General features: G+C 48.2%; 1 protein-coding gene across 1 annotated transcript; it reads right to left on the reverse strand.

Annotated features, from left to right (window-relative positions):
• Positions 1-505: 505 nt before the first annotated feature.
• LOC132574410 (zinc finger protein 420-like) lies at positions 506-14079 on the reverse strand. Its single transcript, XM_060242770.1, has 5 exons — positions 14071-14079; positions 13781-13915; positions 3310-5035; positions 3013-3242; positions 506-559 (listed from the first exon to the last, which is right to left on the reverse strand). The coding sequence occupies exons 1-5, from the start codon at positions 14077-14079 to the stop codon at positions 506-508; spliced, it is 2154 nt and encodes a 717-aa protein (XP_060098753.1).
• Positions 14080-23751: the final 9672 nt, after the last annotated feature.

Below are 23751 nucleotides of genomic sequence, written 5' to 3' on the forward strand. Positions count from 1 at the left end.
ATTGTAACAAGCAATATCAACCCAGCATTTTAGAACTTTGCAAGTCAAATAAAACAATGCCAAACATATAAAACCTTTCATTATAACCTTCTAGAGGAACATGAATAATACAATATTAGAACAGTGAACCACAGAACTCAAAAGCCTATTGCATTAGAATCCACACCCTTTTCCCACTGAAGTGTAATTACTGATTATAGGTATACTCATACTGCCACCATAGGTAGAATTCCGCCTTTTCCCACTCTCATCACCAAAATTAGCCAGTTATTAGGAGGAGGCCCAAACCTCATCCCAAAAACTGCCCAAAATTGATAAAGAATAGAAGGACAAAGGAAAGAGGGAAAACCAACAGACACCTATTACATTAAAACAACAGCAATCATATACATACCCATACACTCTCCACATTCATACTTGCATCCAAACAATCTCACAGATATATAGCTAAACATGTTATTAATAAAGATGAAACTCCAAGAATTCATTATAAAACAGAACACAATCATTCCCACACGTACACATCCAAACATCGGTAATTAATATTTAGATCAAAGGTCTAAAATTTCATTAAAACACAAGAAGATTATGCAACATTGTAAGTCTACCAGACCGCACAATACATATCTTCCATTCAAAACTACAATCACTCAAATCCAAGCAATAGCAAACATCGTATTTATAAAAAACACACTCAAAACCACACTTTCCTGAACCCATCACCTTCCAAACATTGCAGTCACATTCTTCCACAAAATAATTCATCCAGCAGATTAAACAAAGAAAAAGGAATTTCAGAGTTACTATTACTATAACAGAGTTACTAGAACTGTTCTAGTACTGAGTTACTATAACTGAGAACTGAGTTACTATAACTGAGTTACTATAACAGAGTTACTAGAACTGTTCCCCATAACGCAATGCATATCATTTTGTAGACACAACATACTTCCACAGACATACCTCAAAACAAACACAGGACAGACAACACCAAGTTGATAATGCCCAAACCTTTGGCATTGCTTAGGGTGAATCTACAACAAGTGTCCACTGGAAAACTGTATAAAGAAATTATAGTAGTAATAGTAATAAAGGCTATAAAAATCTAGAAGTATGTATACATGTAAAAGAAGAACAAAACGAAAGTCCAGGCAAGCCTTTCATAAAAGTCAAAGTTAAACTTAAGCAAGTCTTGTAAAGCCACGTTTCTGCCTTCATTAGGAAAGTAAAAAACCATTTTCAGCATAGAAACAGTTCCAGAGTCTTAACATCTAGGAGCACCAGGGCGACTAGCGCGGTTCACAGGCACACGATGCCATCTAGTGTCTGAATGGATCATCTTCAGAAGCTGCATCCAAAAGACCGGTAGGAATGGGGAGATTCAAATCTTGTAGCAATGCTTATTCTGGAGTCAAGATTTCTAGCCAAAAACAAATGCTCTTGAGTTGAGACTTGCAATTTATATGAAGCAAACCAGCGATATCTAATGTTTTCCTTGTTTAGATTTTTGATAATTGGTTTCAACGGCTTCTGCCTTTGCAAAGTTTCCGGTGACAAATCTTGTAGGACTTGCACAGTGTGATCTCCTAACTTTAGTGGGTTTGCAGCACGGGCTTTATACAAAAGTTTAGCCTTAATGAAGCCCGACGAAAAGCGGACTAGAATTAGAATGTCTCTGGGCACCACTGCTTTCTGCCTACGCATGGGACCGATTCAGTAAGCGGCTTCCAGGGCGCTGAGTTCAGACTCGGAAAAATCCATTGTTTTTGCTAACCACATAGAAATAAGAGCCTTTAAATCAGTAGGAGAGGCTGAGTTCTCAGGGAGACTATGAATTTCAACATTCCCCATTTTTAATTGGTTTTCAAGCGCGATAATTTTATCTGTAGGCCATTCGTCCCGTTTATAAAAGTACTGTGCGTCATTTTGAGACATACTAGCCATGTTCAAAGCAGAATCGGCTGTCTCTGTCACTTTTTCTAAGGATATTTAAGTTAAGAACATAAGAACATAAGAGAAGCCATGTTGGATCAGGCCAACGGCCCATCCAGTCCAAGACTCTGTGTTCCACAATTTGGGCAGAGTGGCTGGATCATAGCAGAAATTTTATCAGTCATATTCTGTTCTAAATTCTTAAAAGCTTCCATTACCTCGGATCTGAAAAAACACTAGGTTGTCTGGTGTCCTTTCCCCGCCTCCCAACGCCATTTTGCCTGCAGAAATAGATGACGCTCTCGAGGCCTTAGACTTGGGCCCTTTTGGGAAATAATCCTTGACAGAGCCTTTTGGATTTCTTTTTGATCTGGATTTTTGTCCATCAGCTGATCCCATACTAATTAAAGAAAGAAAAAATAAAGCCGGGCGCTTTGGTGAGTAAGTTTATAAGGGGTAGACTCGGAGCTTTGTTTTCAAGCATTCATCTCCTAGGCTCGCAATGCCACACCCCCCATAAAATATGCTGAAAACATTAGCACTTATTGGTCTTAAAGGTGCTTTCCTTGTATTTCTCCCATGGGATCTAGAGAAGTGGGCAAAGGAAGCTCTGACTCTTTCCTTCCTTCCTTCCTTCTTTCCTTCCTTCCCCAGGGGACTAGGAGGGGGAGGACCCCAGCCATTAGAAGGCAGAGAGATTTGGCTCTGTAGTTCTGCTGTGTGATTGAGCCAGTCTGGCAAAGGCAGCCCTAACTCTCCCCTCTTCCTCCCCAAAGCAGGAGCCTCAGCCAATGGAGAAAAGAGGTTTTGCTCTGTAGTTCCTGTGCAACTGAGCAAGCCTTGCAAAGAAAGCTGTGATACAGAAGGAAACAAGAAAGAGGGAGAAGAAGGCAGATGATAGTCAGTTGCTTGGGGGCCTGATATGAGCTCTCTGGGGGTCTGATTTGTTGAAGATATCTATGCCAACTGAATCTCTTTCCATATCCTGAGCATTCAAAGAAGTTTTCCCCATGTGTGGGTTCTCTGATGTAGATGAAGAGACGCACTTCGACTGAATCTCTTTCCACACTCTGAGCATGCAAAAGGTTTCTCCCCTGCGTGGGTTCTCCAGTGCTGGTGCAGAGTGCCACTCTGACTGAATCTCTTTCCACACTCTAAGCATTCAAAAGGTTTCTCCCCTGTGTGGGTTCTCTGGTGCAGCTGAAGATGACTACTCTGACTGAATCTCTTCCCACACTCTGAGCATTCAAAAGATTTCTCCCCTGTGTGGGTTCTCTGATGCTTTCGAAGATCACCACTGTGACTGAATCCTTTTCCAAACTCTGAGCATTCAAAAGGTTTCTCCCGTGTGGGTTCTCTGATGCCGCTTTAGAGTACTGCTCTGACTGAATCTCTTTCCACACTCTGAGCATTCAAAAGGTTTCTCTCCTGTGTGGATTCTCTGATGCCGATGAAGAGTCGCACTTAAATTGAATCTCTTTCCACACTCTGAGCATGCAAAAGGTTTCTCCCCTGTGTGGGTTCTCTGGTGCAGTTGAAGATGGCTACTCTGACTGAATCTCTTTCCACACTCGGAGCACTGAAAAGGTTTCTCCCCTGTGTGGATTCTCTGATGCTGATGAAGAGACGCACTTCGACTGAATTTCTTTCCACACTCTGAGCATGGAAAAGGTTTCTGCCCTGTGTGGGATCTCTGATGCAGTTGAAGAGATACACTTTGACTGAATCTTTTTCCACACTCTGAGCATACAAAAGGTTTCTCCCCTGTGTGGGTTCTCTGGTGCTGCTGAAGATGGTCACTCCGACTGAATTTCTTAGCACACTGTGAGCATTCAAAAGGTTTCTCCCCTGTGTGGGTTCTGTGATGCAGTTTTAGAGTGCCATTCTGACTGAATCTCTTTCCACACTCTGAGCATTCAAAAGGTTTCTCCCCTGTGTGGATTCTCTGATGCTGATGAAGAGACACACTTAGACTGAATTTCTTTCCACACTCTGAGCATGGAAAAGGTTTCTGCCCTGTGTGGGATCTCTGATGCAGTTGAAGAGATGCACTTTGACTGAATCTTTTTCCACACTCTGAGCATACAAAAGGTTTCTCCCCTGTGTGGGTTCTCTGGTGCTGCTGAAGATGGTCACTCCGACTGAATTTCTTAGCACACTGTGAGCATTCAAAAGGTTTCTCCCCTGTGTGGGTTCTGTGATGCAGTTTTAGAGTGCCATTCTGACTGAATCTCTTTCCACACTCTGAGCATTCAAAAGGTTTCTCCCCTGTGTGGGTTCTCTGATGCAGTTTTAGACTGCCACTCCGACTGAATCTCTTTCCACACTCTGAGCATTCAAAAGGTTTCTCCCCTGTGTGGATTCTCTGATGCTGATGAAGAGACACACTTAGACTGAATTTCTTTCCACACTCTGAGTATGGAAAAGGTTTCTGCCCTGTGTGGGATCTCTGATGCAGTTGAAGAGATACACTTTGACTGAATCTTTTTCCACACTCTGAGCATACAAAAGGTTTCTCCCCTGTGTGGGTTCTCTGGTGCTGCTGAAGATGGTCACTCCGACTGAATTTCTTAGCACACTGTGAGCATTCAAAAGGTTTCTCCCCTGTGTGGGTTCTGTGATGCAGTTTTAGAGTGCCATTCTGACTGAATCTCTTTCCACACTCTGAGCATTCAAAAGGTTTCTCCCCTGTGTGGATTCTCTGATGCTGATGAAGAGACACACTTAGACTGAATTTCTTTCCACACTCTGAGCATGGAAAAGGTTTCTGCCCTGTGTGGGATCTCTGATGCAGTTGAAGAGATGCACTTTGACTGAATCTTTTTCCACACTCTGAGCATACAAAAGGTTTCTCCCCTGTGTGGGTTCTCTGGTGCTGCTGAAGATGGTCACTCCGACTGAATTTCTTAGCACACTGTGAGCATTCAAAAGGTTTCTCCCCTGTGTGGGTTCTGTGATGCAGTTTTAGAGTGCCATTCTGACTGAATCTCTTTCCACACTCTGAGCATTCAAAAGGTTTCTCTCCTGTGTGGATTCTCTGATGCAGTTGAAGAGATGCACTTTGACTGAATCTTTTTCCACACTCTGAACATGCAAAAAGTTTCTCCCCTGTGTGGGTTCTTTGATGACATTGAAGAGTGCTATTGTGATTGAATCTCTTCCCACACTCTGAAGATTCAAAAGGTTCCTTGCCTCTGTGTACTTTTTGACGCACAAAGAACTGTGATCTCTTTTTGAAGTACTTGCTACACTGTTTGGATGTACATGCTTTAATTATTCTTTGCTTTGGAAAATGTACATTAAACCTTTTTCCTTTTCTCTTCTCATCCATACGTCTGCCTTCTTTTCTCTTAGGTCTGCCTTGGTTTCTATTGTTTTCTTTCAAATCTTGAACTCGATCTGGCAACTGCTGGACAAGTTCCTCACCCTCCTCGTTTCTCTGATCATCCTCTGCTGGAATAAGGAGAAAGATCCCTTTAACGCCTGGGAAGGCAGGTAAGGTCCAAAGACATCTCTGTGATTGCAGGTGGAAAGGACTGATGGCTCTTCAGCCCCCTCCAGCTTCCCTGATCTTAACCACCTCCCCCCTTTCCCCAGAGTGTCTAGTATCTAAGGATACTTCATCCCCTCCAGAGCCACAGCTAAGCTTGCAATGCCAATTACCCCCCACACACACACACACTCCCGGCTCATCCAGCCAGAAGCCACGCAAGGTTCCAACAACACAGAATGATTTATTGAAGATGGTGCTTGGCAACTGAAAAGAATAAGAAGTGACTTAAAAATAACAAAGAAAGAGTCAGGTGTTGTGGTCATAAAGTCTAAGAGGATGACTTGTTGCTTCCACAACATCTAGGTTCCCACAAATTCCACCAGACAGTACAAACTAGCTCTCTTCTAGTGCCCTTAGGCAGACTTACAGGTCAAACCAGATGCTAGGGTCTTGCTGGCTGGCTGGTTGGCTATCCCAGGAGATGTGGAGACTCATCCAGCAGTGCCCCTTGCTGCAGTACAGGAAACTCCCCCCCCCCTACCAGGGAATAAGGCAGAAGCCTGGGGTTTTATCAGAAAGGACCAGGAACCCCCAGAGCCAACTGAAGGGCTTTCCCCAGAAGACTCACTGCAACAATGAACACGCTGCTGTTCCGCACGGCAACACAGGAAAGAAAACTTGTCTAGTTAGAAGGGAGGGGCCCTGTGAACACAGCACTGGATTCTCCCCCAGCCAGTGGCGTTGTAATGCTAAATAAAACAGAGAAACCTATTTGCACAACCTGAAATAGCACGCTGGAGGACAAAAAGCTTATTACAGAGTTCTTGCTCAGAAGGAGTTCCTAACTCTCCAAATCCCAGTCCCCAAAAGGCCTCACTCCCTCCTTACCCAACGGGCTGCATGACTGCACCAAACAAAACATTGCTCGGAAGTGAAGCAAAAAAGCTGCATGGCTGTTCCTTGACTGTTCCCTGGACATAACCGTGCAGGATACTCACTCTCAGCCAGCTCATTTGGGAAGGAAATGAGTTCTTGGGATCCCCTTGAGAAATTCTCCAGCCTTTCTTGGGATGTGAGGACATTGTCTTTCTCCACCAAAGCCTCTCTTATACTTCTGTCTTCTTTTGGGGGAGGAGGGGGAGAGAGAGAAATCATCTCACAGAGGTCTGGGAGGAGCAGAGCAGAGCAGCTCTGATAGCTGAGACAGCTGGAGAAATTGCTGAGAATTTCTGAGTTTTGAAGGACTACATTCTAAGGTTTGTGGGGCTGCCTAAAATTCTAAGGTGTGATAGCTGGGGAACTGCTCTTTGTTTGGTTGACTGCTCTTTGTTTGGTTGACTGCCTTAAGGGTGAAAGAGATTGAGAGTGATTGCTGCTGATTGAGAGTGATTGCTGAGGAGTGCCCTGCTCCACCTCTTTGCATTTTAAGCTGCGCCTTGCCAAAGGCGCGAGCCTTTGGCGCGAGCCGAAGGGCGAGAGCTAAAGGGCTCTTGGCCTGTGGCTCTTCGCCTAGGGGCTCTCTAAGGAGCAGGAACCCAGATCCCTGGCTTCCTTGTTCTCCAAATAAGGTAAGTTCCCAATAAGGTAAGTTTAGGTAAGTTGACCCGCCAGAAGGGGAGCCACTTAAACAGCATTTAAAGAGGACTGTATATTTTAATATATATATATATATATATACAATGAAGATAGAATGCCAGCAGGGGGTTGGGGGCTTTCCAGTGTTTTGCACTGAGTGTCACATGTATGACTATCTGCCCAAAGGACAGAAGTCTTGGGTGTGTGCTCGATGCAAGGAGCTCCTGGTCCTCAGGGAACGAGTTCGTACCCTTGAGGCCGAGGTGACTGCCCTGGAGAAGCAGAGACAGTCAGTTAGGCACTTGGGGAAGACTCTCGGGGGCGTATTAGATGAGCCCCTCTCTGAACGTAGCAGCCCCGTTGCTGCCAGAGAGCGTGAGGGTCGAGAGGGAACAGGGCACCGTGCTGAGGATAAGGGGAATGCGCCCTCAGAAGGGACCTCTTCTTCGGTCGGTGAGCGGGAATCCTTTCGCGCCAAGGAACCATCCCTGAGCAGGGGGAGAGGGGGGGTATTGGTAGTTGGTGATTCGATCATTAGGCAAGTAGACAGCCGGGTGGCGAAACCGCGTACTGACCGTATGGTGACTTGCCTGCCTGGTGCGAAGGTAGCGGACATTACGCGTGTAGTAGATAGACTGATAGACAGTGCTGGGGAGGAGCCTGTGGTCGTGGTGCATGTTGGCACCAACGATGTGGGGAAATGCAGTCGTGAGGTCCTGGAGGAAAAATTTAGGCTGCTAGGCGGGAGACTTAAGGCCAGGACCTCCAAGGTAGCCTTCTCGGAAGTGCTACCTGTTCCACGTGCAGGGCAGGAGAGACAGGCACAAATTAGAAGTCTCAATGTGTGGATGAGACGATGGTGTAAGGAGGAAGGGTTTAAGTTTGTTAGGCACTGGGATGCTTTCTGGAACAAGCGGGAGCTGTACAAAAGAGACGGTCTCCACTTGTCCCCGGATGGAACCAGGCTGCTGGCGCTTAAAATCAAAAAGGTGGCAGAGCAGTTTTTAAACTAAATCTTGGGGGAAAGCCGACAGGAGATGAAATGTCTCTGGTTCGGGAGGACTCGTCTCAAAGAGATGAAGGGTTAGCTGCTATTTTTCTACCGGGTAACGGACCGGAGTTGTCCACTGTGAAGGTGACAAACAATATGGACTGTCTGCCAGTGTCTCGAGGCGGCAGGAGGAAGGTGGCGGGCCTAGCTCGCCTGGGAAATTATAGATGTTTGTATGCAAATGCTAGAAGTGTTCAAAGTAAAATTGGTGAATTGGAATGTTTAGTGCTGGGAGAAAACATAGACATTGTGGGAATTTCAGAAACTTGGTGGAATGAGGAGAATCAGTGGGACACGGTGATTCCTGGATATAAGCTATATCGGAAGGATAGGGAGGGAAGGGTTGGAGGTGGGGTGGCTCTGTATGTCAGAGAGGATATACGGTCCAGTAAGGCTGAGATCAGAGAATTAGATTCACTTTTAGAAATGCTTTGGGTTGAAATAGAGGGCCCAAAAGGAAATTTAACTATGGGAGTTTGTTATCGCCCACCAAATCAAAAGAGAGAGGACGATTATAATATGATGGAAGGCTTAAAGATAGCGGCTAAACGTAAAAACTGTGTTGTAATAGGTGATTTTAACTACCCGCAGATTGATTGGGTCAATATGTGTTCTGGTCGAGAGAAAGAGATTGAGTTTCTTGATGCTCTCAATGACTGTGCTATGGAGCAGATGGTCTCAGAACCTACCAGGGGTGGGGCGATCCTGGATTTGGTCCTAAGTAATGCCCAAGACTTGGTGAGAGATGTAAAAGTGATTGCGCCGCTTGGGAGCAGTGACCATAATGTTATTGATTTCACCGTTTGGATAAATAGGGAGTTGTCCAAAAAGACCACCACAACCACGTTTAACTTTAAAAGGGGTAAATACACTGAGATGAGGAGGCATGTGAGGAAGAAACTGAAAGGAAAGGTACATACGGTCAAAACCCTTGAGAAAGCTTGGACGCTATTTAAAACTATAATCCTAGAAGCTCAGATAAAATACATACCACAAGTTAGGAAAGGCACAAACAGGCATAAGAAAAGGCCTGCGTGGTTAACAAACAAAGTAATGGAAGCTGTAAAAGGTAAGAAGGACTCCTTTAAGCGGTGGAAAACCAGTCCAAGTGAGATTAGTAAAAGGGAACACAGGCTGTGGCAAATCAAATGCAAGACTGTGATCAGGCAGGCAAAAAGGGACTGTGAGGAGCATATTGCAAAAAACATAAAGACCAACAATAAAACTTTCTTCAAATATATTAGAAGTAGGAAACCAGCCAGGGAGGCAGTGGGGCCCTTGGATGACCATGGGGTAAAAGGATTACTGAAGGAGGATAGGGAAATGGCTGAAAAGCTAAATGAATTTTTTGCCTCCGTCTTCACTGTAGAAGACGAGAACTTTTTGCCCGCCCCAGAACCACTAATTTTGGAAGGGGTGTTGAAAGACCTGAGTCAGATTGAGGTGACAAATGAGGAGGTCCTACAACTGATAGACAAATTAAAAACTAATAAGTCACCGGGTCCGGATGGCATACATCCGAGAGTTCTGAAGGAACTCAAAGTTGAACTTGTGGATCTTCTAACAAAAATCTGTAATCTTTCATTGAAATCTGCCTCCATTCCTGAGGACTGGAAGGTAGCAAATGTCACCCCCATCTTTAAAAAAGGTTCCAGAGGAGATCCGGGAAACTACAGGCCAGTCAGTCTGACTTCAATACCGGGAAAGTTGGTAGAAACCATTATCAAGGACAGAATGAGTAGGCACATTGATGAACACGGGTTATTGAGGAAGACTCAGCATGGGTTCTGCAAGGGAAGATCTTGCCTCACTAACCTGTTGCATTTCTTTGAGGGGGTGAACAAACATGTGGACAAAGGAGACCCGATAGATGTTGTTTACCTTGACTTCCAGAAAGCTTTTGATAAAGTTCCTCATCAAAGGCTCCTTAGAAAGCTTGAGAATCATGGAGTAAAAGGACAGGTCCTCTTGTGGATCAAAAACTGGCTGAGTAATAGGAAGCAGAGAGTGAGTATAAATGGGCAGTCTTCGCAGTGGAGGACGGTAAGCAGTGGGGTGCCGCAGGGCTCGGTACTGGGTCCCATGCTTTTTAACTTGTTCATAAATGATTTAGAGTTCGGAGTGAGCAGTGAAGTGGCCAAGTTTGCGGATGACACTAAATTGTTCAGGGTGGTGAGAACCAGAGAGGATTGTGAGGAACTCCAAAGGGATCTGTTGAGGCTGGGTGAGTGGGCGTCAACGTGGCAGATGCGGTTCAATGTGGCCAAGTGCAAAGTAATGCACATTGGGGCTAAGAATCCCAGCTACAAATACAAGTTGATGGGGTGTGAACTGGCAGAGACTGATCAAGAGAGAGATCTTGGGGTCATGATAGATAACTCACTGAAAGTGTCAAGACAGTGTGCGTTTGCAATAAAAAAGGCCAATGCCATGCTGGGAATTATTAGGAAGGGAATTGAAAACAAATCAGCCAGTATCATAATGCCCCTGTATAAATCGATGGTGCGGTCTCATTTGGAGTACTGTGTGCAGTTCTGGTCGCCGCACCTCAAAAAGGATATTATAGCTTTAGAGAAGGTGCAGAGAAGGGCAACTAGAATGATTAAAGGGCTGGAGCACTTTCCCTATGAAGAAAGGTTGAAACGCTTGGGACTCTTTAGCTTGGAGAAACGTCGACTGCGGGGTGACATGATAGAGGTTTACAAGATAATGCATGGAATGGAGAAAGTAGAGAAAGAAGTACTTTTCTCCCTTTCTCACAATACAAGAACTCGTGGGCATTCGATGAAATTGCTGAGCAGACAGGTTAAGACGGATAAAAGGAAGTACTTCTTCACCCAAAGGGTGATTAACATGTGGAATTCACTGCCACAGGAGGTGGTGGCGGCCACAAGTATAGCCACCTTCAAGAGGGGTTTAGATAAAAATATGGAGCACAGGTCCATCAGTGGCTATTAGCCACAGTGTATGGAGCACAGGTGTGTATATAACATTTTTTGCCACTGTGTGACACAGAGTGTTGGACTTGATGGGCCGTTGGCCTGATCCAACATGGCTTCTCTTATGTTCTTATGTTCATTCTTATATGGGGAAGGAAAGAAATTCAAAAGTATAAATTCTTTTGGAAGGATAAACCATAGTCTAGATCATAGTCCACAATCCCAACAAATCTAAGGGGAACACATCTGGAGGCAAGACACCATAGTTCCCCTCAAGGGTTAATGTGATAATTAAGTGGCCTGGTTCATGATTTGACTCTCCCTGCAGCTCACAACCTTATCTTTTTCAAGGCAGAGTGGGGACTGTGGTAATTGAGAACCTGTGTCCCATTGTGTAACCAAGAGGGAAGGGGGATGGGGAGGGTGCTGACAACCTCTGGAAAGTTCCACCAGGGAGGACCCTTGACTGGGTGATTTGGACAACCTGACTCTGGAGTGGTAGAAAGTATGATACTAGTATATACAAGAGGGAAGCCAGGCAAACTTTATTGCTTGTGCCGTGCTGGTGTGCTTTGATTTTTTTGTAGAATAGTTTAGGTCAGGTGTGTCAAATTCATTTGTTATGAGGGCTGGATCTCACATATATGAGACCTTGTTGGGCCGAGCCATGTGTACCTATTTAAGATTAGATAGCAAAGATATAAATGTTATAAAGGACACCGACAAACACAATTAAAGATTTTTTTTTTAAAAAAAGCTTAAAATAAAACACACTTAAAACGTTAGCACGTCTTAAAGGTGCTTTCTTTGTATCTCTCCCATGTGATCCAGGGAACTGGGCAAAGGAAGCTCTGGCTCTTTCCTTCCTTCCCCAGGGGCCAGGAGGCGGAGGAGCCTCAGCCAATAGAAGGAAGAGAGGCTTGGCTCAGCAGCTCTGCTGTGCAATTGAGAGAGTGACAAGAGAAAACCTTAAGGTTCTCTGACAACCAGCCTCAAAAAAGGAAACAATGAAATATAAATAAACAAATTCTATAATCAGAAACACTCTCATACAAAATATCCTATATTAACACACCCTGATGTACAGAACACCAATGTTGAATGCAGAGGAAGGACAGAAATAAAGGTAAGTCTTAAATTTCAACTAATACTCCTTCAACTTTACAGGAATCCATGGTCCAGCAGCTCCTGAGGAAACCACGTAATGTTCCAAATCCAAAGCAGTCTAGTACAGCAGATAAATCTTGGACACAGCAGTCTTGAACAGTGATGAGGTAGTGTTTATATCCCCCCGTTTCACTAGAAGCTTTGACCAGCTTTCATACAGAGCATGGCAAGATTCCAAATTTTTTGCACACAATTAAACTACAATCTCCAAGGTCTTCCAATTGTGCAGTTGAGAGAGCCTGGCAAACTAAGCTCTCCCTCCCCACTTCCTCCCCAAGGCAGGAGCCTCAGCCAGTGCAGAAAACAGAGACTTTGATCTGTAGCTCCTGTGCAACTGAGCAAGCCTGGAAAGGCAAGCTGTGATGCAGAAGGAAGCAAGAGATGGGGAGAAGGAAGCAGATGACAGCCAGTTGCTCGGGGGCCTTATAGGAGCCCTCTGAGGGCCTGAATCAGCCCCCAGGCCGCATGTTTCACACCCCTGATTTAGGCTATAGTTGGAATACTTATGTAGTAACAAGGAAAGGAAAGGAAAGGTCCCCTGTGCAAGCACCAGTCGTTTCCGACTCTGGGGTGACGTTGCTTTCACAACAAGAGGTACCATCTAATACCAGGTATTTCATGTGTAAGATAAAACAGTGAGCTTTTCATGATTTTCTGTTGCTGAGCTGTAGAAACTGCACTGTTTAGTGGTGTCTCCATTTTACATCCTTCATAAATCTTTCTCCGTTTTAGAAGGGCCAGCATTAGGAAAAGAGAAATCAGAATCTAGCCCCTTCCAGAGTCTTTCTGAGGATCTCTGTTCTGGCCTAGCCTGACCACAGCATGAAATCTTCAGGGGAGGAGGACTCCTCAGGAGATGGGGAGCCACGAATGGCTGGCTCTGAGTCAGCAGAAGCCAGTAAAGAGGCTGATGAGCTGCAGGCTGATGAAGACTCACCACCAGCAGCTGATCCAGAGCCACCACCCAGCCCTGATGCAGCAGGGGAGGGTTTCGTGATTAAGAAAGGCTGAGGGACTTGGGAATCTTCAGTCTGGAGAAGAGAAAGTAGAGGGGGGACGTTATTGCTCTCTTTAAGTATTTCAAGGACTGTCGCTTAGAAAAAGGTGGGGAGCTGTTCCTTTTGGCAGCAGAGGAGTTTAAATTAAGGGAGGGAACGTATATGCTGGATATTAGGGGAAACTTTTTAACAGCAAGAGTTGTTTAATGGTGGAATTTGTGGGAACCTAGATGTTGTGGAAGCAACAAGTCATCCTGTTAGACTTTATGACCACAACACCTGACTCTTTCTTTGTATGACCTTGGATTTTTACTTCAGCTTTGTGACTCTCTGGCTTGTGCAGGACCCTTAGACCTCCAGGCTACACTCTGGTTTAACCCTTCTCGTAACTCTCTGGTGCACTTTTGGTCTGTGGATTTCTGAGACTGAACTCTGGAATCTGTGTGAGCACCTGAACATGTCTGGCTTGCTGGCTCTCATCTCCACCCTTGCCTCTGGCCAGGACACCATCACTGGTTAGGGGTGATGGCCACAACACTGGCCTCAGTTGCCTCCGGGCAAGTATCTGAAGCATTGCTATGCAATAGTTTGATTCATGCATCATCCCATGTGGAGCAATTCACACCTTTGGCACTTCTGGAAGATCCTCCTTACCCAGAGAGATGACGCTCCGATAGTTCTCCTGCATTACTTCCCTGTAGAGGGTTTTCTGGCCCGGATCCAGCAGGTCCCACTCTGCTATAGTGAAACGGACAGACACCTCCTCAAAGGAAAAGGGGCACTGGAAGAAAAAGCAGATTCCCTCATCAGAGATGATGCCAGGCAGAGACGGCACACTGGAAGGGAGTTGTCTGGGGTGGAATAGATGTATGGGTTGATATGGGTAAAGGGAGTGGTGCTCAGAATCTCACTCACCTGGAGCATTGTAGAAACTGCAGGAGCAAAAGCCTCCACAAGAAAGTAAGAGGAAACCCAGGCTGTCCCCTGCTCATTTCCCCTACCTGGACTAGAGATAAAGCGGCAGTTTCCACAACTCTGGAAAGAAGATGGATCAGCATCTCTCCACTACCTGTTAGGAAGAGAAAGGAGGAAGGCTGTTTGTTGAGACTCTTATTCCACTTGCTTGTTTGTTGCTCCCTTCATCATCATCATCATCACCACATTTTAGTTGTATCCCGCCCTCCCCGCCGCAGCAGGCTCATGGCGGCTAACAGGAATTTAATACATACATTGTACAATATATAACATATTAAACCACAATTGATTAAAATCTATTAAAATACTAAAAACGGTAAAATTAGTATGTTGGTGCTATTATACAGACGGTAAGTTTACTTAGTAGTTTCAGTTGGTGAAGGCCATTCGAAACAGGATGGTCTTGCAGGCCCTGCAGAACTGGTCAAAGTCCCGCAGGGCCCGCATTTCTTCTGGAAGCTGATTCCATAGCTGTGGAGCTATAGCAGAGAAAGCCCGAGTACGGGTGCTCTGGAGTTTTACCTCTTTTGGCTCGGGAATAGTCAGCAGGTTCTTCCCTGCTGACCTCAGTGCTCTCTGGGGTTCGTGCGGGGAGAGACGGTCCCTAAGGTAGGCAGGTCCTCGACCATATAGGGCTTTAAAGGTAATAACCAGCATTTTTTAACGAATCCGGTATGTAATTGGCAGCCAGTGCAGTTCACGCAGCCCCAGCTGTATGCGCTCCCACTTTGGGAGCCCCAGCAACAGTCTGGCAGCCGCGTTCTGCACTAGCTGCAGTTTCCGGGTTCGCCCAGAGGCAGCCCCATGTAGAGAGCATTACAGAAATCTAATCTCGAGGTGACCGTTGCGTGGATCATTGTTGCCAGGTCCTGATGCTCTAGGAAGGGAGCCAGCTGCCTTGCCCGCCTCAGGTGAAAAAAGGCTGACTTGGCAGTAGCTGCTATCTGGGCCTCCATTGATAATGAAGGCTCCAGTAAAACTCCCAGGCTTCTGACTCAATGCGCCGCTTTCAATGGCACCCTGTCAAAGACCGGGAGAGATATTTCCCCTCCCAGAGCGCCCCGACCCAAGCAAAGGACCTCTGTCTTCGCTGGATTCAGTTTCAGCCCGCTCAGCCTTAACCAGGTTGCCACGGCCTGCAGTGCCGGGTCCAGATTCTCTGGGATGCAGCCAGGCCAGCCATCCATTAGCAGATAGAGCTGGGTGCCATCCGCATACCGGTGACACCCAAGCCCATACCTCCCGGCAATCTGGGCAAGGGGGCGCATATAGATATTAAATAGCATCGGCGAGATAACTGCTCCCTGAGGCACCCCACAATGTAGTGTGCGTCTCTGGGAGAGCTTACCTCCGATTGCCACCCTTTGTCCCCGATCCTTGAGGAAGGAGGAGAGCCACTGTAGGGCCGACCCCCTAACCCCAACATCGGCGAGGCGGCGGGTCAGTAGCGGATGGTCGACCGTGTCGAATGCGGCCGACAGGTCTAACAACATCAGCACCGCCACACCGCCTCGATCCAGATGCCGCTGGAGGTCATCTACCAAGACGACCAGCGCTGTCTCCGTCCCATGGCCCGGGCGAAAGCCGGACTGGCAAGGGTCTAGGACGGAAGTGTCATCCAGAAAACCCTGCAACTGCGATGCCACTGCCCTCTCTATAATTTTACCTAAAAACGGTAAATTCAAGACCGGTCGGTAGTTTGCCAATTTGGCCGGGTCTGCTGTACTTTTTTTCAGGAGGGGGCGGACCAGAGCCTCTTTTAAGGGCGTTGGAAAACACCCCTCCAGGAAGGATCTATTTATGATGTCCCGTAAAGGACATCTGAGCTCCCTCAGGCAAGATTTAATTAGCCAAGAGGGGCGCATGTCCAAATCACAAGTTGTTGGGTGCGCAGAGGAGAGAATTCCATCGACTTCCTCCAGGCTGAGTGGGTCAAAATGATCCAAGACTAAACCTGAAGACAGCATGGAGCCTCCAGTTCATGTACTGTATCCAATGTGATGGGCAGGTCCTGGCGGAGCGACGTGATTTTGTCTGCAAAAAATTTCGCAAAAGCCTCACAGCCTATTTCCAATTCTCTAACATTTGGCCTGCCCTGGGGCAGTGTGGTTAAACATCCAATTATTTTAAACAATTGTGCCGGGCGCGAATTTGCAGACGCAATCTTGGCTGCAAAGTAATCTTTCTTTGCAGCCTTGAGTGCCATCTCATAAGACCTCATAAACGCTCTATAATATGTTCTCGCCGCTTCGTCACGAGTGCGCCGCCACTGCCTCTCTAGTCGTCTAAGCCCTTGTTTCAGCCGGCGTAACTCCAAGGTGTACCATGGAGCCAGCTTCTAACGAAGACGCAGAGGATGTCAAGGGGCGATCTCATTGATTGCCCCGGATAGCCGATCTTGCCAGGCCTCAACTTGGGCATCAAGGGAATCGCCAGGGGGCCAGGGGTCCCGAAGAGCCATCTGGAACCGTTCCGGGTCCATCAGGCTCCACGGGCGAGCCAAAATAGGCTCTCCGCCCTTAGAGGGTTGGTGTGGCGTCTCCATACAAGCCTTGAGGGCTAAGTGATCTGACCATGGCACCGCCTCCGTTGCGATATCGCTCACCCGAATCCCGGACGCAAAGATCAGGTCTAGTGTGTGCCCCGCCCAATGCGTAGGAGTCGTAATAAGTTGAGAGAGTCCCAGTGTTGCCATGGAAGACACTAGGTCCATTGCCCGATTGGAGGCCACGTCATCAGCATGGACATTGAAGTCACCCAGGACCACAAGCCTCGGGTACTCCAATGCCCAGCCCGATGCCGCCTCCATCAGAGATGGTAAGGCGCCGGCTGGTGCGTTAGGTGGACAGTACACCAGCCAGACCGCCAACCCCTCTCCGACATCCCACGCTAGGCCGGCACATTCAACGCCATCGATCGTTGGGGCCGGGAGAGCCCGGAAGAAGTAATCCTCCCGTATGAATAGCGCCACCCCTCCCCCCCGCCCGCTAACCCGTGATTGATGAAAGACTGAGTAACCCAGGGGGGGGGGTCATCTGCGAGAGAGCCACTGTCTCCCCCTCTTGCACCCAGGTCTCGGTCACGCAAGCCAGGTCTGCGTCCTGCCGAAGCAGGAAGTCTCTAAGAGTCTCGGTCTTATTGTTTATAGACCTGGCGTTGCATAACACCAATGACGGGCGCGGGCAATTCCTCCTGGCTCCACTACCTGTCACCGTTGGGATGGGAAGTAGACTGGAAGGGGGCCGAGCCCTGTTTTGTCTCGGCCCCCTTCCCTTGCTCCTCTGTCCCCTCCCACCGTAATACCTTCCCCTCCCCAGGAGCACTGGAATCCCCTGGCCAAGCATCCACAGCTGTGTTCCAGTATGATCTTAGATTGTAATAAGATGGCCGTACCCACCTAACTGGTTATCTAATTCAGAGCGTAGATAGTCCCTAGTCCACCCTCCACCCTCAGTTCCTAATTGTCTGACTCGCTACAATTTAGTCAGTTGATTTATCTCAAGACCCCCTAATCCTCCCTCTAAATGATTAGTCAATAATGATATCTCTTTAGCACATCAATAAAATAGAGTCCCCCGTACAATCCAGACTAAGGTGCTAATACGAATAAATACATAGATCAATCAATATGCATTTAAATAAATAAATAGATAAATACATAGTGCATAATAAATCCAATTGCTAATCAATTTACAAGTTCCTAGTTACTTAATAATAAGTCTAATTAGTGGTCACTAAAACAAAATAGGGAGCGAGGCTAATAAAATCAAGGGCGGTGGAATAGGACATTGCTCTTAAATACTGTTAGTGATGTCACACATTCCCTTCCCAGGAGCTGGAAATCTTGTCCTGTGCACACTCAACACAACCTTTTGCTAAACTGTGGGAGAGGCAGAAGAGAAGTACCCATGAGCCTCAGGGGGTGATAAATGCTGCCAACATGTTTGAGACTTCTGCGAGACGTGAAAAAGTTCCCTGTGAACTCTGGAGTTCCAAAGGTCACAGCAACCCTGCTGGATCAGACCAAACGCCCAGGAATCCCCTTCTCCTGCCAGCTGGGCTCTTGAGTCTGGACTGGGGGTGGAAATGACGTCACATGACATGTCACCCTCACATTCAGCCCAAAATCCAGACCCACTTGAGCGCTTCTGGAGAATCTAGGGTAGTATCAGAGCCAAACTTCACCCCAAGCAACCCCCACCCCCCCAAAACTGGGGATTGAGGAAACAGCCGGTCATCCTTCCTGCAGCACCTGATTTCCTACAGCGGCCTGCCAGGTACCCCTGTAAGAACAGGCACAGAAGCTGAATTTTCCCATGGTTATTTGCTCCCTACAAACTGGTTTTCAGTGTTCAGTGCAGGCCCAGAAGGCAGAGGCTTCCTGTATTCACCTGGATGAATAGCTCTGCCCACGCCTGTCTAACTTTAGTTTTCTTTTTTGAGCCACCCTGAGTTCCTCCTATGGAAGGAAGGTGAGACATGACTATTCTAATTAATGGGAGGAACTGCCCTCTATAATTCTGTCTAATCCCCTTTCAGAAGAATCACAAATAGTGGAACGTAAGAGAATATGTCTAATCCCCCCTTTGAGAACATTCACTGTGAGTGGACATTCAGTGCTGTGTGTTATGTGAAGAAGTACTGAATGTTTTAGCTGACCTGAACTCTCTAACCATCACATTCATGGGGTGCCCCAAGTATAAGCAGGCAAAAGGAGCCCTTACCACAAGAGAGGGCATCTTGGGCACCCTCCTGGGCCTGCGCCCTCTGCCCTTCCTCCAAGGAACGTCGTTCTGCCTCAGGGAATGGAGCTTCTCTCTCCATGGATGCTCCCCACATCTGAAAGAGCAGCGATTGAGAAGGGGAAGAGATGGAATGGAGAAGAGACCAAGCAATGATTCCTGCCCCACTCCCAGACTCTGCACTCTTCCATCAGCAGACCCAGTTGTCTGGAAGGAGAAGAAATTTTCTAGCAGAGGAGGCTCCTGAAGGAGGCTGTTAAATCTCCCATTCGAATGATTAACACTTGGGCAAATATCTCTCAGGGAAACTTTAGAATATCACTGCTTGAATTGGACACAGCTGGAGGAAACCCCCTCACCTGCTCTGCCTGCCTCTTCTCCTCGGCCTGACTCAGGAGGAAGCCTTCAGCCAAGGCCACCGCCTGGGAACTGGTCTCCGGCCCACATTCCCTGACCCAGCGCTGCATTTCCTGGGGCAGGAGGGCTAGGAACCCCTCCAGGATCACCAGGTCCACCATCTGCTTCTTGGAGTTCCTCTCTGGCTTCAGCCAGTGGCTGCAGAGTCGATGGAGCCGGCTGCAAACCTCTCGGGGCCCCTCAGCCTCACGGTACTGGAACTGCCGGAAGTGTTGGCCATGCACCTCTGAGATTTCCGTGACCTGGGAAGGTGTCTCTGGCACGGGGCTTTCCCAGCCTTCACCACCACCCCCAGCTTGGGTGGGAGGGGGGCCTTTGCTTGCTGTCTTGCCAGCTGCAGCTCCTTCTGGGTCCTGCTCTTCCATCTCCCTCCCCTTCTCCTGGGTCACCTCCGACTGGATGGAGATGCCTTGAGTCACTTGACTGTAAAGAGATAGAGACAGTAACATTATCAGAAGGAAAGTGAATGAGAATTGCCCTGGTAGATCAGAAACAAAATGATCTTGTGGTTTGTAGACCTGGTTTAATATAATTTTGTCATATGACATACCAAGCTGTTTTAGACATGCCTGCTTCATTCTTTGGAAAAGTTAAGTGTCTCTGTTGGGCTCTTTAAGGATGTTACAAGATTAGCCTCTCATTATATGGGTTCAGTCTGTCCAAGGGGCAAATTCTTAAGGGAAACTTGAGCCGCATAAGGACCAGGGGGACTGGTGACCGCTTAACCGTTGTCTGTATCTCTTCAGGAGACCTGAAGGGTTAGGCAAGAGCACCTCTTTCAATAGCCATGAGGTCCCCCTTTGAACTGCAGGGTTCACCTGGTTAGATCTCCAGCAAACATGTCTTTTGGGGAGGCTGAAAACCAGCTCCTCATGGCTCTTGTCACAACTAGAAGGAAACTCTCAGTGCAGTTGCAGGACTGGATATCATGATAATGTAACCACAGGGGCTCAGTGAATTACTCTCAACATTCCACAGTTAAGAAGATACATTTACATATCCATCTCCAGTTCTGATATTTGCATCTTTATGATTATCCCCCAAATTAAAATCAAACAAACAGTGACCAGGTAAACTGAGCTTGCTATCCCTGTTTGGTGCTTGCATCTCTTAAGCATCTTCATTATGTCGTATGCTAGTTTGCTGGTCACCGGAAATGGACCATAACTAGCTTCCAGCAAACACTCTGGTTTGGGGTTCAACCCAGGCAGGGCCTAGAATAGCTTTCACCTTTCCAAGCCCACCCACTTCCCGTCCACACAACACGGGGGGGGGGGCAATGACAGGTGACCCCTCAAGCCTGAAGTGTCAGAAGGACCCAGGACCATAAAGGCTTCTGTGGAGGAGGGCGGAATCGAACCCGGCTCCCGAAGATAAGAGTCCCTGCACTTGACCACAGGACACCCCACTGGCTCTCAGCTGGTCCCGGGCAGTTCAGGTGTGCGGGGAAAGGGGGCGGGGGGGAGGGGGGTGCAGCAGAAGACGTGCGGGAGGAAGGGGATGGAGTCTGGGGAATGGCCGGGGGGCCCTCGACGCTCTTGGCCGCAGCAGCATCCAGGGGGCTCCAGGCGCGCCTCACCCCCCCCCCCCGTCTCCCTTGGGTGCTGCAAGGCCCCCTTCCCTACCTGGCCGCCTCGCCTTCCCCTCCTCCGGCCCTCGTGGCGCTCGGAGCTGCTGCTGCTTTTGCAACCGGGGGAGGGTCGCAGGAGGCCCGGCTGCTGCTCTTCCCTTCGGCCCCTCCTGCCCCACCCCCCGCAGCAGAGCTTGCACGTCTTCCGTTCCGGGTCCGGCCTCTGCTCTGCCGGGATTGCAGCTCTCCCGTACGCCTGGACTCCTCTGGGTTGCAGAACAAGAGAAAAATATCCTGCCCCTTTTGCAGGGAGAGCTCAGCCTTGCAGCCTTCGTGCCTTTGGGGGCTGGTCCCAGACGCCTGGGAGGGGCCTTCTTGCACCGGGGGCAGAAGGAAGGAGAGTTTTTTCTCTTACAAACAAGGGAAGGATTAATCCTTGAAACCCAGATTTGTTTTTTTTTTTGGGGGGGGGTGTCATCAGCACTTGGGGCTGCGCAACAAGCATAACATTTTTGCCCAGAATCCTAGAGAGGCAGCCTGGCATCTATTTCCCTGGGCATTCTGGGAATCCAGGAAGACACCTTCACTTCCTGTGGTACCCACCTGTGATGCTGCCTTTCCCTAAATCAGACCCCTCCCCTTGGTCCATCCAGGGCAATATTGTCCACTCAGACTGGCAGGGCCTCTGCAGGACCTCAGGAGTCCTTCACATCATTCACTCCCAGGAGGGTCTTTGAACTGGAGGTTGAACAGGAAACCTTGGTTCTGCATGCCAAGCGGATGCTCTGCCCCTGAGCCACAGCCCCCGCTCCCCTAATCCCACCTTTCCTTTCAGCCTACAGACGGTGCTAGTCCTCAGTGCTCTCAGGCAGCCACCCAGCCCAGGGGCCCATCACAGCCAGTGTTGTCTGCTCAGACTGGCAGCAGCTCTCCAGGGTCTCAGGCCGAGGTCTTTCAAATAATAATAATAATAATAATAATAATAATTTTTTATTTATACCCCACCCTCCCCAGGTTTAATATAATTTTGATATATGACATACCAAGCTATTTTAGACATGCCTGCTTCATTCTTTGGAAGTTAACTGTCTCTGTTTGTCTTTTTATGGATGTTACAAGCTTAGCCTCTCACTAGTTTAGTTTTGTTTATTTATGATTTATATCCCGCCCTTCCCACCAAAGTGGCTCAGGGCGGCTAACAACACATAAAATCTAACATAAAAATATGTTTAAACATTTTACACAGTTAAAACATTAAAACATAGCAGAAATCTAATAGAACTACACTCAATTTCCTATGCCGGTTAGTTATAAGCCAGCTGGAAGAGGGTTGTCTTACAGGCCCTGCGGAACTGAACAAAGTCCCGCAGGGCCCTCACCTCTTCCGGCAGCTGGTTCCACCAGGAAGGGGCCATTACAGCGAAAGCCCTGTCCCTGGTAGATTTCAGGCGGGCTTCTTTTGGCCCGGGGACAATGAGAAGATTTTGGGTTCCCGATCTCAGTAGTCTCTGGGGAACATGTGGGGAGAGACGGTCCCTCAGGTAGGCAGGTCCTAGGCCATATAGGGCTTTAAAGGTAATGACAAGCACCTTGTACCGGACTCGGTATATTATTGGCAGCCAGTGCAGAACCCGGAGCCCCAGCCGAATGTCGCTAGATCGTCGCGCTCCAGAAAGGGGGCCAGCTGCCTTGCCCAGTATATTACTGGCAGCCAGTGCAGAACCCGGAGCCCTGGCCGAATGTGCTCCCATCTTGGGAGCCCCGGTAACACTCGGGCAGCGGCATTCTGCACTAACTGCAACTTCCGGGTTTGGCACAAGGGCAGCCCCATGTAGAGGGCATTGCAGTAGTCCAACCTCGAGGTGACCGCAGCATGGATTACCGTTGCTAGATCGTCGCGCTCCAGAAAGGGGGCCAGCTGCCTTGCCCGCCTAAGATGAAAAAATGCGGACTTGGCAGTGGCTGCTATTTGAGCCTCCATCTTTAAGGAAGGCTCCAGTAATACTCCCAGGCTCTTGACACTGTTCGCCGCTATCAATGGCGCACCATCAAAAACTGGCAGGGGGATTTCCCCCCCAGACCCCGATGACCCAAGCAAAGGACCTCTGTCTTCGCTGGATTTAGCCTCGGCCCGCTCAGTCTGAGCCACCCAGCCACGGCCTGTAACGCCCGGTCCAGATTTTCTGGGGCGCAGGCCGTCCGTCCGTCCATAAGCAGATAGAGCTGGGTGTCATCCGCATACTGGTGACAGCCCAGCCCATACCTTCGGGCAATCTGGGCAAGGGGACGCATATAGATGTTAAATAACATCGGGGAGAGAACCGCCCCTTGAGGCACTCCGCAGTCAAGCAAGCGTGCGCCTTCGGGATAGCTCACCCCCAATCGCGACCCTTTGTCCCCGACCTTCAAGGAAAGAGGAAAGCCATTGTAGGGCCAACCCCTGAATCCCCGTGTCAGCGAGGCGGCAGGTCAGTAACTGATGGTCGACCGTATCGAATGCTGCCGATAGGTCCAACTGCATCAGCACCGCCGAGCCGCCCCGATCCAGGTGCCGTTGGAGGTCATCTACCAGGGCAACCAACACAGTCTCCGTCCCATGGCCCGGGCGAAAGCCGGACTGAAGGGGATCAAGGACGGAAGCATCCTCCAGGAAAGTCTGTAACTGCATCGCCACTGCCCTCTCGATAATTTTGCCTAAAAAGGGCAAATTTGAGGCTGGCCAATAATGTGCCAATTGGGCCGGGTCAAAGGATGGGTTCAGTGTGTCCAAGGGGCTAATTCTTAAGGGGAACTGGAGCCCCAAAAGGACCAGGGGGACTGGTGACCCCTGAACCATCCTCTGTATCTCATCAAGAGACTTGAAGGGCTAGGCAAGAGCACCTCTTTCAAAAG

The sequence above is a fragment of the Heteronotia binoei genome, chromosome 6 (assembly GCF_032191835.1).
Source record: "Heteronotia binoei isolate CCM8104 ecotype False Entrance Well chromosome 6, APGP_CSIRO_Hbin_v1, whole genome shotgun sequence".
In the NCBI taxonomy this organism is placed as follows: domain Eukaryota; kingdom Metazoa; phylum Chordata; class Lepidosauria; order Squamata; family Gekkonidae; genus Heteronotia; species Heteronotia binoei.

What these genes read in the sequence shown, in the direction of transcription:
- LOC132574410 (XM_060242770.1), bottom strand. An exon ending in AAAGAGATTCAGTCAGAGCA is followed by an intron (nt 3,243 to 3,309) that starts GTACTCTAAAGC and finishes AGTTTGGAAAAG; the next exon opens with GATTCAGTCACAGTGGTGAT. An exon ending in ACGCAGGGGAGAAACCTTTT is followed by an intron (nt 560 to 3,012) that starts GCATGCTCAGAG and finishes ATGAAATTTTAG; the next exon opens with ACCTTTGATCTAAATATTAA.